Source organism: Chroicocephalus ridibundus, chromosome 6 (genome assembly GCF_963924245.1).
Source record: "Chroicocephalus ridibundus chromosome 6, bChrRid1.1, whole genome shotgun sequence".
Lineage (NCBI taxonomy): Eukaryota > Metazoa > Chordata > Aves > Charadriiformes > Laridae > Chroicocephalus > Chroicocephalus ridibundus.
Window position 1 is genome coordinate 4680282 of NC_086289.1, and position 16060 is coordinate 4696341.

The window sequence follows — 16060 nt, forward strand, 5'->3', positions numbered from 1 at the left end:
TCTTTCTGTGGGCAGGAAGCTCAGAGGCTTGTGAAAATGCTGAGTGCCCAAAATTTAAAAGATATTAACTGAGCTTTTAAAACCACAGAATTCTGGTGCTTGCTTGGGCTTGGGGCATTTTTTTTAGAAATTATTTTTTTTTAGTTCCCTAAATTGGCTTTTCCATGACTAGCGTGAGGACAGGTAGAGAGGAGGAAGTAAAATGGATGGACTGTGGTATGTGCCATTGCCTTTTGGATGATGAACGTCTGAAAGCTTAAAAGTCATCTGGAAGCTGAAATCCTTTGGGAAGTTGAGCAAAAGCTCCTGGGAAGCACAGCTGGTGAAATGTGGGAAAGGGAGAGCCTGGCTGCAGAGCGCGTGTGTGTTTTGTGAGCTCCTTAAAAATCATGCCTTTTCCAGAAATTACTTTAGGGAATAATTCATCGCCTGTGAGGGCTGGGCTCTGTGCTTGGATTTCTTCATCCGTGGTGCATTTTCCAGTGGGATTCCTGTGCTCCCCTGTGGTTTGTGTCCTCACAGTGAGCCCAAACACCATAGACCTGTTCCCAGGGGGAGCATCCCTCCTACATCCCTCCGTGCACCCCAGGGATTTGGAGTTCCACTCCTCTGCCCTTTAGGCTTTTCCTTTCCGTTTTTTTGGGGGGGTTTTTGTGTTTTTTTTTTTTAAAGGGTAGTCGCATTTCAATCCAGGCCTGGATTTGATTTTCGCAAATCTTAGAGATTTAATTGTTTCTTGAAGTTTTACTTCCTTTTGCTTTGAACTCTGAAATACTCTGCTTTCAGGGTGCTTCTCAAGGGTGCAACAGCTTGGACGTAGGGTGCTTTAAAGGAAAGAAAAAAGCTCTGTTATATGAGTTGCTAAATCTTTTGCTTTTCAGGACTTCTGGGTATATCCAAACAACCTCCAGTTATTTTCTGTGTGCACTTGGCCAATTTTTCATCCCTTCACTAAAACACTTTTCCACTGTTTGGGACTTTAAATATATCCGCCACTTTTGACTTTTTAGTACTGTCTTAGAGCTGAGCTTGAATCAACCAAGCAAATAAAAAAAAAAAAGTCCATTAAAATTAATAATTAAGTAAAAAGCAAACAAGCTGACTAAATTATTTTTTCTTTTACTGTGCTCTAGAAAATACAAACTGATTCCTTTTTCAGGGCTGGGAAGAAGCACAAAGTTTGAGTTCAGGTTAATTGTAACCACACAACTTTCTTCTGAAATCATTGCCTGAGCAATAGCTCCAGGCACTACGGTGACTTCTATGCTTTATGAGTAAGTGTTTGGTTTTGTTCGTTTCTCTTATTATTTCATATGAAATAATAACAACAGATGTGATTTCAGAAAAGAAAAAAAAAAAGGTATAAATGTCTAAACTCACTGGTAGAGCAGACACACCAGGTCTCCATAAAACTGAGACTTACACTTTATAAAAGGTTTTAAACCCAAGTTGGATAGATTTTAGGTATTTCCTGTCACAGGCTCTCTATATAGGTCAAGTATTCAGCCCAGATGTGCAACCTGGAGGAGGGTTAGGCAGCAACCGAGACCAGCCTCTGCGGGGTGACGGCTCCCAAACAAACGCTGGGGCTTGGGCAGTCGCTCCCACCCCCTCCGAGATGCTTCCTCCTGGTGAGCAGCGCCGATAGCGCTGCGAGAGGAGGAGGGATATTCATTGCAAGGGCTATAAGCACAGCTGGGTGCCTGGGTATGATGGTTGGCTTGGCAGCCTCTGCCGAAGCCGTCAGCCTGCCTTTGAGGGTCTTCTTGCTTGTGCACGGAGGTGTCTTTGCAGCTATATGTCTACATGCAGAGGAGGCAAATTTTAAGGTCACTTCTGATTAGCGGCGTGTTCTTTGGGAAGATTTAAAATTGGCGAGGATGAGTTTTTCACAAACCAGCAGGGGAGGAATGACTCTCGGAAGGACGATACTGTGCTATTCACCCAGGTCTCGCTGCAGATACAGGCTACTTCTATTCTACATTCTGTTGGTGAATGCGTATTTTTAATCATGAAAAAACAAAAGATGACATTTCAACTCATAGCTAAGATGACTAACAACTGTCTGCTGCCGAAAGGCATAGCTCACACTACTTCATCATGCTGGCTCTGAAGTCTGCTGGTGCCCACCAAGAGCTAAGTCAGAAAGCTTAACAGCCTACTATGAAACCCAAAACTCAATACCAAAGTGATTCTCTCTTCATTCCCGATTTACTTGTGTCAGGCTTTGGATTGCATCATCAAAGGAAGCTAGTGCTAGTTTCAATATCGTATACACCAGATTTTCCACCTTACAGAAAATTAAAATAAATAGTTTGGTCTATGCTAGAGCTTAACTTGATTCAAAGCTGGATAACATTAAGTAGTGCTGACTGGCGAGTGGCTGATTTCAGTCTTTCTCAAGTGTAAATTTAGTACTTAGGAAGGGAGGTAACTATAGCAGGGGTGATAAAATTTAATGGCTCATCAGTACTAATGAGACCTCCTTTACAATCTCTCAGGTTTTTCCTGCTGTCTGTGTGTGGGCTTCCTGTGTGCGCTGGGGAGAGCGAGAAGTTGAAAACGGGGTGATGTCAGAGTGGTGCCACCTATTTCAGTGAAATTAGGTGTGTTTAGAGGACTGCTGAGACTGTTCGTGTGCGTTTCACCACTAGGTCTACGATAGCCCCAGGTGTGTAATTCTGACCCTCGCGATGGAGCATATACAGCCCCTTTCCTATGTCCTCCCACTTGGATACTTCCCTTGTGCTCCCTGGGATCCCTTTTCTGCTCCAAAAGGCTGGCTTTGCTGCAAAATCCTTAAAGCTGGCAGAATTCTTGGCAGATGTATGTTTCCAGTGCCCGAAGTTATGGAAAATTTCTAGGTTATGTACGTTTAAGGAATTTCCTGACTATGCTGTCACTCTCTACAACTGCATAGTGAACGTGCTATGCCTAACTATGGATATATTCACTTCTGCATAAAGTTGCTACTACAGCTTTCATAGAGGGGGAGGAAAATAATTGCACCACAAGCCAATTTTACATTCATACAACTGTTTTTATGCAGTTGTACTGTTTTTGGTAAAATACACTCCAATCGAATTGTTAAAGTGGTTAAACATCAGCACTTTAAGGTGTCTTATTTATTGGGCCAGGGCAGTATCTTAAGGTAGTAACTATTTTCTGTCTTGATTTTATATTTGTTAATGGTATTCCAAGTTTCAATTTTTATTTTTAATGGCTAGACTTAATGTTCTTATTGTAGAATCTTTGGTCTTGCAGTATACCTCAGTGATTTGATATTTTAAGCTATTTCTGGCATGGACACATTGGGCAGATATGCGTTTTTAATGGTAATTTTAGTCCTATACCCAGCCATTGTGCGAGCGGTCTGTCTCAGTTTTTTTCTCCATTGTTTGGCTAAGTCTGTTTGTTTGGCTCTGGAAAAAAAAAAGGATAGTTCTCATTTTTGATGGCTGTACTCAGTTTTGTGGCTTTAGCTGGAATTACAGCAAGTCTTCATCGGGTGCTTCAGAAAAACAGCAGAGGAGACATTTTAAAATTAATAGCACAGAATTCAGCCTTAGTCAAAGCTCATAATAAAAAGTTAGGAATTTGTATGATATTTTTCAGGCTGTATTTTTTTTTCGGCCATTGAAGATAATAATTTGTCTTTTTTCAGAGCAATCAAATACATGTATTCCTTTGTAGATAAAGTGGAAGACTTGTCAGGTTTGGATATAAATGAGAGGGTACCTTGTATTACCAGCATCTGGAAACCTTTCCTAGGGCTATGCCTACAGTGGTAATTAATGCCTCCATGTGCTGACGGTCTGCACAGAATACAGCTTGTCCTCGCATCGTTTCTTTTGTTAATGGCCTGGATGCCATGAGCAGGTTTGCAATAAATTCCACCCTCCTCCTTTCTCATGTCAGGTCAGCCAGGTGGCGTTCCCGTGGGCAGGAAGGAGGAAACTCCTTTCCTTTCCTCTGCCTTTCTCTTCTCCCAAAGAGATGCAGGGTAAGGGAGAGGAGGCCAGTTTAACACATGCAAGAGCTATGTTTCCGTGCCTGCCCACCTCTCCACCTGGAGGAGGCTTCTGTCTGCAGGCACGGAAGTGTATGGCTGCTTCTTCCCCCTGAGCAGAAGGACAGAGCCAGGAGGAAAAATGGGAAATGCCTCATGTGCCCAAGCACGCAGACTTTGTGCATGTGGGATCGGGCTCCTGTAGTGTCCACGCCATAAATCACGTCATCAATCGCGTCATCTCCACGACAGGCTGTACGATGGCAGCTGTAGGCAGCTCAGGGAATGTCACATATTATCTGGAATTTAGCTGAGCCCCTTGAGCCTGAAAGTTTGGCCAACAATCTCCCAGAGAACAGGCTTTTTGGAAATTCCTGCTTCCAGCTGTGCCAGGAATAATAGAAGCTCTTCCTGCTAAATGTGCTGTTTTGCTGCATCTAGAACCAGCCACAAACTGGGTTTGTGAGGGAGCAAAAAATGTGAGAAGTAATGCAAGAAAAAAATAAGAGTATACTTTCTGGATCTCAGAAATATTTGGTTTCATCTCAGGCCCGACCTGAAGGATCAAGATAATTTATTCTTTATTTGTCTTTAATCGCTGAATTTTCCCTCAACCTTGGAAGCAGGAGAAGAGACATTTTTACCTTCGCATAAAGTCTGTACCCTGCAACTTTTCAAGCAACTGCGGTGCGCAAATCCTGCCGGCTGGTGCACAGCGTTTAGGTGGCACAAAGCAAGCATGGGAGTGCTCCGTGTCTTGGTATCACAGGAGGGCCGTGTGTGTCACTGGCATAAGGTATGGTGCGGACACAACTTTGGTGGCCTTGAAACCATCGCGGGGCTTTCACTCTTGTCTGCTGCCCATGACTCCAGCGGACACGGGCTTTAAACCCACACCTTCCCTGCCCAGCACTGCGTTGCCTTGTGCCATCAGGCAGGAGATATTTGCCACTTCTCTGTAACCACCTCCCTTCTGAAAGAGCTGGTTTAGCTGTTGAAGTGTATGCAGCGTGGGACATACGAAACACGGTTGCAGCAAATCTTCTGGAGAGACTCCTAGCAGGGAAAGGAGGGCTAGAAGAGCCAGCCTAGGCAGCAAGCTAGGATTAAAACCACCTCCCCTCCCTCCAAGCTAAGAGGCTGCCAAAACACAGCTCCTTGGCCCAGAGGCAGCCCCTGGAGAAGGTAGTTGCAAAGAAGAGGCGTATTTGATCATCAAAAGCAGCTCTGAGATACCAGATGGGTAACATTTGTGGGACCCTCACTCAGACTTGGTTCTCACCCAGAGCCCATGAAAATGTTCCTCCTGATTTAAGGAGGCTTTGGGTGAGACCTCCTAACAGAGATGGATTTTGGGGCTTCTAACCAAAAGCATTTGTGGCTTTTTTTTTTCTTTTAATCTTCAACAGCAGCCATAAAGAGAAGTGCGTGTTGCAGTGCTGTGATAAATATTGCCCTTTCCTTCTGAGAGAAGTCCCCAACATCTTAAACCCCTGTGCAGTATTTGTTGCTTGTCCTAGAAAAATATACAGCTTCGATGCAACATTAGAGAACAATTAACGTTGTCTTAGGGTAGAAAACTTTGGCATCTATTTAGTCCTTTATTTGATCTTTGATCTGGGACTATAATTCAGTATTTTAACTTCTGTGTAGGGGATTTGTTGCAAGTGCACATTGCTTGCTTTGTTCTCTTAGCGCCCTGGGAATGGGTTTATAAGAAAAAGCAAATAAAAACAAACTGCGTGTGCTTGAAGAACCTTCATCTGCCTGTACTGCTTCAATTAACCTGGGGTGCATGGGGGCTGGTGGCCTGAATTCAGGCCTCCGAAGAAACTAGTATGTCTTGCCAGCAACCCTTGAGACGTGAACAAAGTCAGAAAAGCGCTCAGACTGAAATGCACGGACCCGTTTCCAAGGAAAAGCTGGGCCCTACCAAGTATAGAGTGTGACTCATGAACATCTGCGGAAATTTCACACTTCCACGATCGCATCGTCAAAACAGCAAAATTTAGCTAGACCGCGTTCCCCCCACAAATGTCTTCAGCCTGTAAAGATAACAAATTATTTAGAAAAAGGAGAACCTTGTTCAGTTTAATTCAGCCCCCACAAAGGCTGTCCATCGCAGCAAAGGAATCAAAAGATGTTTTCAGCGAGTAGCAGGTCAGAAGAAATGTGCTTTTACTGTTACTTCACCTTTCAGGTGCATCGCAGTATTAAAATACTTTGCAAAATACCTGTGACCTAAATATTACTTGAGACACAGGAATTAGACTGCCAGAGTTTCCATTAAAAGTTTCTGCTGTTGGAAGATGAATTTTCAACCTCACTTTTTCGTAGGAAAAGCTCTAAAGTTAGCTGTTAGCATAAAATGTATTATAATGACCTCAATTTTTGTCCAAGTCCATAAAGATCTAAGAATAGTATGAATAATAGGATAAGTGTTAAATCTTCATCCCCCCAAATATGTGTTTAATTGTGAGCTTAACTTCCCTGCATCTGTAGTTCAAAAATTGCTTCAAAAATGTGCATCTTCTTCGTTAACTATATGTTTAAGTGTTTTGCTTAAACAAGGCCTAAATTCTGCATCTGCCCTGGGATGGTCCAGAAAAAGAAACAGGGAATCAAAACCTAAAGCTAAATCTTCCGTATTACAATCGGATTTTGCCATGGGATACCCGACCATCCTCTGTTGGCAAGGTATGTGTTGAGTCCTCGGGGAAGAAGGTCTCCAGAGCAGGGACAAGTCTCCAGCCAAGTCTGATGGGCAAATGGGTTGACAGAAGGAAGAAACAAGTATTGATGACAGTGATAGGTTGTTACCAGAAATAGAAATAGCACCCTAACGCACATCACGCTGGTGCCGTACCTGCTTCTCTTCCCAGCAATGACAGAACATCTCTGTTGCTGTAGGTGCCCGCTGGCCACTGTCATCCCCCAATTTAGGCAAACTCTGGCCAAGATGTACAACACGTATTTTTGACGCTCTAAACTGACCAGCCTCACTTCAAAGATACTTCAGTGTCTGCTGGTGCTGCCGAATGCAGTGATAACTGGGGATGTGCTGCATTACTGAAAATCGTACCAGCAGTGTATGTTTTCATGGAAAATGCACTCCTTACAGAAATCGGTTACACTGGAAGGGTGATGAGGTCTTCATATTTATCGTAGTGATGTTCTTCCGTTGACTTTGGTGGTGCAAGCTCAAGCCCCAGACGCAAAGCTACAGACACCAACAGCAAGAACAAAAAATCCTGGCCCTAAACCCATTCTTTGAACAGAGAAAATTCTGTGTTAACTCACCGTCACACTGCCTTCACCTCCTCGTGTCTTCTCTGAATTGCTGTACCTATGCAGTGTGACATCCTTTCTCCCCAGACGTTTGGAAGTGCAAAGGGATTCTTATGTATTTAAAAATGACAAAGCTCCTGAAGCTAAAACACATTTAGAATCACAAAAAATAAATAGAGCACATTCTGCCTCCAAACGTGAAGGAGACTGTCAGACTGCACAGGGCTGGTGTTTCTCCATTTCTAGATCTGAGTATCGCGGTGCATGAGGAGTTAGATAAGAACAGACTTGAGGGAAATGGAAAGGATTATAGGTATGGCTTTTAAAAATGTAAGTGAAAACAAAACATGATGCTTCTTTTTTCTTTCCATTTGAAAAACTGTACATATCCCTAAATTGATGGAAAATATCCTTTAAATAAAACAATAATTTGTCTGCTATGCCTCCAAAAGAACAGTACAGAATGATTTCCTAAATGCATCCCTATTAGATACAAAAGCTATAAAGACAATCTGTGCTTATTTGACAATCTTTATTTAGACTACAAGAAAAGAAAATAAATGAATAATATAGGCAATAAAGATGAACAGAAGTGTTTTCCTTGCCCTACTCATACATATATCTTCTACTTATGGAATTGATATGTTTCTAAGAATGCCTGCTAATACAATTTTATCATAAAGAACAGAATACGTTGCAGCAGAGCAGCTATAATTACACTGCAGGTGTAAAGACAACCAAGCAGGCTCTGCAGAAGGTGGGTTTTTTGGCCAGAGTTTCAGTGGAAGATGCTGTATCTATAGGGCACAGCCCACCACGAGGCTGAAACTGATTTCGAACCTGGGCTAATTAATATCCTTGCACAGCGGGATGCTGAGACTGCAAGTTGAGTCGATGTTGGCTTGAGAAGGGAGCTCAGTAGCTCCTTCAGCTAGAGGCAAGCTGTGAATTATATACTGGTAAGTTGAGATTTCAGGAGGTGAGGTTGTGACTGAAGTAATTCTCGAGTCTTTCCCCCTCCCGACTTCAAGGGACAGGCGAGTGCTGTGGGTAAGTATCAGAAATGCCTCGGTGCCCTTAGCTGGGATACAGTTGTCTGGCTGGCTGGCAGAAGCATAATTGAAAATAATGGTCAACTGAGATATTGCCATTTAACATAGCTGATAGGAAAGCTATTTCGAAATGGAAACCTTACAAGAGCGCTGTTCCAGGTACAAATGTTACCAAGTCTGAATCCAAGCCCAATCTCTTTTTAAGTCTTGGAATTAATGATCTAGACATCTTACTAATGGCTCGTTTCTAAATCATGGTTGCAAATCACAGACGAAATCATGGTTGGATATGGGCCAGGTAGAGAGAAGTGTCCATAACTCAGCCTCTTCCTTGCACCTGCAAGCTTAATGCTTGCATTTCGGTCACTCTAAAACATAAATACTCTAGCTGCATTTTGTTAATAGGTCGTTAAGTATGTGGATTTAAATGTCTTTTAAAGTCATGGTTGAATTTCCATTATTTTATAACAATTAGTTTTTCAACCAGTCAAAGAAATTACCAAATGACAGGGTCGTTTCCAGTTGAATCTATAAGGTATGAACTGCTATGATTATTCACGCTACCCAATTTCTGTAGGTTCTGCAAGTGTTGGAGCATGGAGAATACAAAATACTAGCATGGAGAATACAAAATCATTAAGACAGTCTTATAGATTGTGTGGCAATTTTCATTGTTATAGGGAAGATTTCTTAAATAAAATATATTAAAACAATACTTTAAAAAGTGCAGTCTTTATGAATGCCATAAATCAGTTTCTTTTCCTGTATGCTTTTAAAAAATAAATTGTCCTGACACACACCAACAAAATAATTTATCTAAAATTAGATTCACAGTATGACGCAGAATTAATATTTTTTTCGGTAGTGAAACGGCAACCTTTGGTGGATTGTGTTGTATTATAATGAGTAACCTGGAGGTAATCAGATGAGGTCATACTGAAAACTTTTCCCCCACCACCTCTGTACATTAAAGATTAATGGTTTGTTCTAATATGCTTCTCTTTTCATCCCTTTATTGATGCTGGAATTCATGTGCATGTGGAAAAAATTAATATTCCTGAAGCGTTAATAGCCAAATATTATGGCTATAAATAGAAGACATAATTTCATTTAAAGGCAAAATCAAAGGCCTTCTCTTGTGGAAAACAGCACAAATTCCATACGTGAAAGCTACTACAAACAATAGGCTTGATGACTCCAAGAATATCATCCTGGTGCAGAGCGGCACAGACAGACACATCTAAAGGTCGCTGGTCTTTTATGGAGAATCCTGCTGCTCTGTCCCCGGTTTGGGATGGTCACGGGAGAAAGAGGGGCCAACTGCAAAAGGAATGCTTTTCATTAATTTTCAGTTGAGTGGTGGAGCAAAATATTTGATTTTTCTTACCAAGTTGAAAAACAATAAATCTTTATGTGATTCGGTAAGTTATTCGAGTGACAGCTTAACGTCTACTTCACTTCCAGAGAAAGCAAGTTAGGTGCTTCTCCTATTAATTTACATAAATAACAATAAAAAATAAATTCCTGGACACTATTGAATGGATGGTAAAGCTCCTAATGATTTCATTTGAAATATCGTAAGGCTTGAGCGCATTGAGAAAGGACAGCGTATTGTTAACAAGATATTGCCCAGTTTTCATCAAAGGTATCTATACTGCGTATCGTAGATAGCTCCTGCCTCCTCTTAGATCCTAATCGTGCTTTCATTGAAAACTCACATTAAATTGAGCATTTCATAATATTGGCCTGGTAATCCGATGTGTTCACAGACAATACAAATTATTTATCCCTGAAAAATAAAGAGCAGTCAGGCATGTTTAACTGAGATCCGTGTGAACTTTTTTGAGCCTTAGGATTAGGCTTCAGTTTCTCTAGAAACAGAGATAGTACACAAAAATACATACAGGCAATTTTTTTCAGCCTGCAAATACCCATCCTGTAGTTTAAGGAACCCCCTCTGAAATCCACAGGCAACCCAGGAATATTGCGGTTTTATAGTAAATAGGTAACGTTTCAGTCCGAATAAACGCAAACCCACTTCTTGTACGTTCGTTGGCAAGCATACGTCATGCCAGGAAACTTCAGCCAGGTCTGATGGGCAGCTGCCAGGCTCAAAAATAGGGTCTTTCCAACAGGTTTCATGAAAACAGATCGCTGTAAAGAAGAGCGTGCCCTGCAGTGCCCTTGGGGCGGCTCCATAAGCTCTTGCTCCTCTTCGGTAGTGGAGAACTGGCTGTGAGACGCAATCTGGAAGAGGTGGAGTTTCGGTGGATGTGTTGCTCACGGAGCCGGCTGTTCACTTTGTGGGAGATTTTCTACTTTTTATTAATTCCTAGCAGTACCTCTACGTTGCCCCTTAGCCTTCTTAGGTGCAGTAAAACCATCGAATTAAATGATATTTTGTGAACTAAGCGTGTAAAAGCAGCTTGCTTTTATTTCCAGCTCAAACCAGGCAGGGGTTCTTCTGGGCGGCATTTGAGTGCCTGGGAACAGTGAGACTGTCCACCGAACAAAATATAGCAAAGTGCAAAAACTTTTGCAGGATTACACCATGAGACTGATTTCCAAACCTGTCTTGAGCACTGAACTTGTTAAAGAAAGGCAGGCAGTTCCCAGCTCTTTAATTTACTCCCAGTAGAGATCTGTCAGTGCCCGAGTCTTCTGGTCCGAGTATGATGAAAGATGAAACACTCTATAGGGAAACGGGATTAAAACAATCAGCCAACGAAACAAGAATCCTCTGAGCTACTCCTTTTTCTGCCTTTCCTTATTTATCCTGTCTCTTCTCTGTTTTAGATAATTAGATTGAAAGCTCTTCGAAATGAGGAACTGTCTACATTTTGTCTCTTGTGTAAGACTAAGATCGCTGCTGGTACTTTAGAAAATACGTTAATATTTAGCATTTGGCTTTACTATTAATATGTAGCGTTGTCTCTGATGGAGATACAAATTTTGGCCCTGGACTCCTGTGAGAACTTTCCTAAGGATGAACAAAGAAATCCCAGCATGAATTGACAACAAGTAAAATTTTTCCTGAGGGATTTTAGGTTCTAACGAGCCAAGGAGGAGCATTGGCAATCTCATACGTTTTGCCAGTTTGCGCAGGGTAATGCAAAACTACATGCCGAAGTTAGACATGGCGATGATGAGATTCTCAGGTACATACACTCCTGACGTTTTGGTGAGCGATTGAAAATATATATGTAAGAGGGTTACAGGTATAGACCATGGGAGTGAGCTCTGACAATTCTCCAGCAACCGTGGTGCAAGTGAGATGGCGATCCCAGCTGTCAGGCAGGTGGTGAGGAAGGACGGTTTGGGGACTGCAGGTGTGGCCTGGGGACTGGAAATGTGATCTGGGCTTCAGACCACATTTCACACAGGAGAAGCTCAACACGAGCCAGCAATGTGCGCTGGCAGCCCAGAACCCCCTGCAGCCCGGGCTCATCCCCAGCAGCGTGGGCAGCAGGGCCAGGGGGGGATCCTGCCCCTCTGCCCCGCTCGGGGGAGACCCCCCTGCAGTGCTGCCTCCAGCGCTGGGGCCACCAACAGCAGAAGGACACGGAGCTGTTGGAGCGGGGCCAGAGGAGGCCATGGAGATGCTGGGAGGGCTGGAGCCCCTCTGCTGTGAGGACAGGCTGAGAGAGCTGGGGGGGTTCAGCCTGGAGAAGAGAAGGCTCCGGGGAGACCTTCCAGCCCCTTCCAGTCCCTAAAGGGGCTCCAGGAAAGCTGGGGAGGGACTCTTCTTGATCAAGGAGTGTGGCAATAGGATGAGGGGTAACAGTTTTAAACTGAGTGAGGGGAGATTTAGATTGGATATCAGGAAGAAATTCTTTGCTGAGAGTGGTGAGCCCCTGGCCCAGGTTGCCCAGAGAAGCTGTGGCTGCCCCATCCCTGGAGGGGTTCAAGGCCAGGCTGGACGGGGCTTGGAGCAACCTGGTCTGATGGGAGGTGTCCCTGCCCAGGGCAGGGGGTTGGAACTGGATGATCTTTAAGGTCCCTTCCAACCCAAACCATTCTGTGATTCCATGATTTATGACTAGTGCTCGGCTCCTGTCTCTGTCACCGGCCGTTTTGCAAGTTACAGCAAACCACCCACACTCAACCGTAGGAAAAATCTGGCCTCTATCCAAAACCAGAAGTGATATGGCCATGGCAGTGCAAAACCTCGTCTAACCTAACAAGTACCCAAGCTAAATAATAAGTAGGACACTGCTTTCCACCTCTGCCCTATGCAGACTTTCCAATTCCAGCTGGCGCTGACTTCGGGGTCTCTAAATTGTCCTCTGTTGTACAATTTAGATGCTCCCAAAGTGTCTCTCTGTGGTTTTGTTCACCTTCTCTGAACACTGAGAGTGAGTCTTCCCCATCTCACCGTGGCATTTTGAGGATAAATAATGGTAAGCATTGTGAAGGGCTTAAATACCATGGGGGCTGGGGTTATTTTAGAGCAGAATATTTTTTCTGATAAACATGAAGTAGCCTCTTTCCAATGTCTTCTCTTCCAAAGCCAGAGCTCCAGGCTGTAGTTTGATCCATTGCTGGCTAAAGTAATGGCATCTGCTTTTCTTTCTTCAAGGCTTTGGAGCTTAGAGAAATGCCCCCTTGTTTTCAAATTGCCCTTTTTGTGCTTAGTCATTACCTCTCTGGAGCTGGGCTGTCCGGCCTCCCAGACCCCTGTAACAGATGCTATTGTGCAACGTGAGGGACTGTGATTGAACTTTCCAGAACAGATTTTAATTAGAAACATAACTTCATACAGTAGCTTGGAATGACTACAGCGGGGGGGAGGGGGAAATTTCAAAACAAGAGATGAAAAAAGAAAATGCCCAAAAAGAGAGAAAAATAAAAGCCTGTTTTACTGGCATTTTGTACTCAAGAGCACTCGACGGGAAATACCGTGCATGTCCGTGAAAACCAAAGCATATAGCAAGCAGGAATAACTATCTGAGACCCTCAAAAAGCCAGATCCTCAGCTGGTGTAAATCAGCATTGCTTCATTGATTTTATGAGAGCTGCCATTTCTCATTGACCTCAGCAGTTCTGTGCTCATTTATACCAGCTGAGGACCCCAGCCAGCTTGGCACAAGTGGAATCCAGAAACTTTGAATACGTGTTTGTTTTGTGTTGAGTGGTGGGTTGTTTTTTTTTTAATTAAATTTTAATCAATCTTTTGTTTTGTAGATTGTCCTCCACTTGGTCTAGAGACATTAAAAATTACTGACTTCCAGCTCCATGCCTCTACAGCAAAGCGGTATGGCCTTGGGGCCCACAGAGGAAGGCTTAATATTCAGGTAACATCAATTTTTTTTTTTCTCCTAAGTGGGAGAATGGCTTAAGGTTGTACTGTTGTATAAAGAGAACCAACGGATGGTTATCGCTTCTGACTACTTTGTCAGCTCATGTAACTCAAATGAAGGGGAAACGCTGGGATTCTAGAAGTGACTAAGGCTGATGGATAACCTTTAGATTCGCGGGGCTTGCTTAGGAAGAAAACCTCCAAACTTAGTGTGCTGAGGGGGCAAATCCACACCGTACTCTAAGAGCAAGCAAAGGCAGGGGCAGCCCAGAACTGCTCCCTTCCCAGCTCCTTTAACAATCAGCTGGGAAAGACGCTTACACTTACACGCAAGTTGCTTTTCTTTTTGTGGTTTGCCTGTGGTTAATGACAATGGCTAATTGAAAGGGTGGTTTTAAGTGAAGCATTTGCCCCAAGGCAGCTTTTCAGGGGCGATGATCACGCTACCAAAAAAAATGCTTCAATTCAGAAGTCACTAGCATACAACCTGGTTTAGCTTCCTTTATTTAATATTAAAGATGTGCTTAGGTGCCTCGCAGGACCAACTGCTATTTTCCCGTTTCTTGTGTTTCTGGTTTTCACTTTATTTGTGCTATTTTGGTTTTCACTATTATTCGTGCTACGAGTGGTGTTCCCCAGGGGTCAGTACTGGGTCCAGTCCTCTTCAACATATTCATCAATGACCTGGATGAGGGGATAGAGTGCACCCTCAGCAAGTTTGCTGATGACACCAAGCTGGGTGGGGTGGCTGACAAACCGGAAGGCTGTGCCGCCATACAGAGAGACCTGGACAGGTTGGAGATCTGGGCAGAGAGAAACCTTATGAAGTTCAACAAGGGCAAGTGTAGGGTGCTGCACCTGGGGAGGAACAACCCCATGCACCAGTACAGGTTGGGTGCTGACCTGCTGGAGAGCAGCTCTGTGGAAAGAGACCTGGGAGTCCTGGTGGACAACAGGATGACCATGAGTCAGCAATGTGCCCTTGTGGCCAAGAAGGCCAATGGCATCCTGGGGTGCATCAAGAAGAGCGTGGCCAGCAGGTCAAGGGAGGTCATCCTCCCCCTCTACTCTGCCTTGGTGAGGCCGCACCTGGAGTACTGTGTCCAGTTCTGGGCTCCCCGGTTCAAGAGGGACAGGGAACTGCTGGAAAGGGTGCAGCAGAGGGCTACAAAGAGGATTGGGGGACTGGAACACCTCTCTTATGAGGAAAGGCTGAGGGATTTGGGTCTCTTCAGTCTGGAAAAAAGACGTTTGAGGGGTGACCTTATCAACACTTATAAATACTTAAAGGGTGGGTGTCAGGAGGATGGGGCCAGGCTCTTTTCAGTGGTGCCCGGGGACAGGACAAGAGGCAATGGGCACAAACTGGAACATAGGAAGTTCCACCTAAACATGAGGAGGAACTTCTTTACCCTGAGGGTGGCAGAGCACTGGAACAGGCTGCCCAGAGAGGTGGTGGAGTCTCCAACTCTGGAGACATTCAAAACCCGCCTGGACGCGTTCCTGTGTAACCTGCTCTGGGTGACCCTGCTCTGGCAGGGGGGTTGGACTAGATGATCTCCAGAGGTCCCTTCCAACCCTATGATTCTATGATTCTATGATTTTCTGAAGTACAGTCTTTTCCAGTGTAAAACTGTTACTTTTGCATAAAAAGTACATTTGAAACTCAAAGTCATAGACAGAATAGCAGCACCAAGTCAACAGCGGAAAAAAAAAATCTCTAAAGTTTATTTCATTTATTAGTTATCTTTCATTATTAGACCAGTCATTAGATTTTTTCTTTCTCCAGCTGAAGGAATTTGCTGGTTAACGAACTAAGACTGGGACTAGGAAAGATGAGCTCTAATCAGCCATGTAATTTCACCTGGTGCCCACTGCAGTGTAATGGTGGGTGGCCACTGGAAGGAGGGACTGCTTTTGGTTGAAGAGTTAAAGTTGCGCCACTGGGCAACTGTTCTCCTTTGCTGCACCTTCTGGTGCCTCTACGCAAACAGCTCTGTGAGCTTCTCTATGGGGGAAAAAGCTGCCCCCCTGCCCCCTTTTTTTTTTTCCTTGTTATTTGTTTAAATGAATTAATTTTTGTCCGAAACCTCAGCAAACCGCTTTGGTATGCAGCCCCATGAGCAACAAAGCCAGCTGGAGGTGAGTAACAGGAGCCTGCACAGAGGTGGGAATGGGGTCTTAGGGTCTTGGGCTCTTCCTTTCCAAGCCTGGGTGCAGGTACAGGGGGTTGGGTACAGCGTGAAGTCTCACCTGCAGCCTTCACATTTAATTCCTTTTGAGATCTGAGTGAGGTGATTTGTTTATTCATATGCTCTGCTAAGAAAAAAAAAAAAACAACCCTTATGAACACAAAAATGGTGTGCGGATGATATTCATATGAGTTCTATAGGAATACTTAATTTTTTTATT

General features: G+C 43.8%; 1 protein-coding gene across 1 annotated transcript in view; it reads left to right on the forward strand.

The window, feature by feature from the left end:
- CPXM2 (carboxypeptidase X, M14 family member 2) overlaps positions 1–16060 on the forward strand; it is an 82426-nt gene that overhangs the window by 14193 nt on the left and 52173 nt on the right. The window contains exon 2 of the mRNA XM_063339552.1: positions 13534–13643. Coding sequence (XP_063195622.1) covers positions 13534–13643 — 110 coding nt within the window. The remainder of the gene's footprint in view (positions 1–13533; positions 13644–16060) is intronic.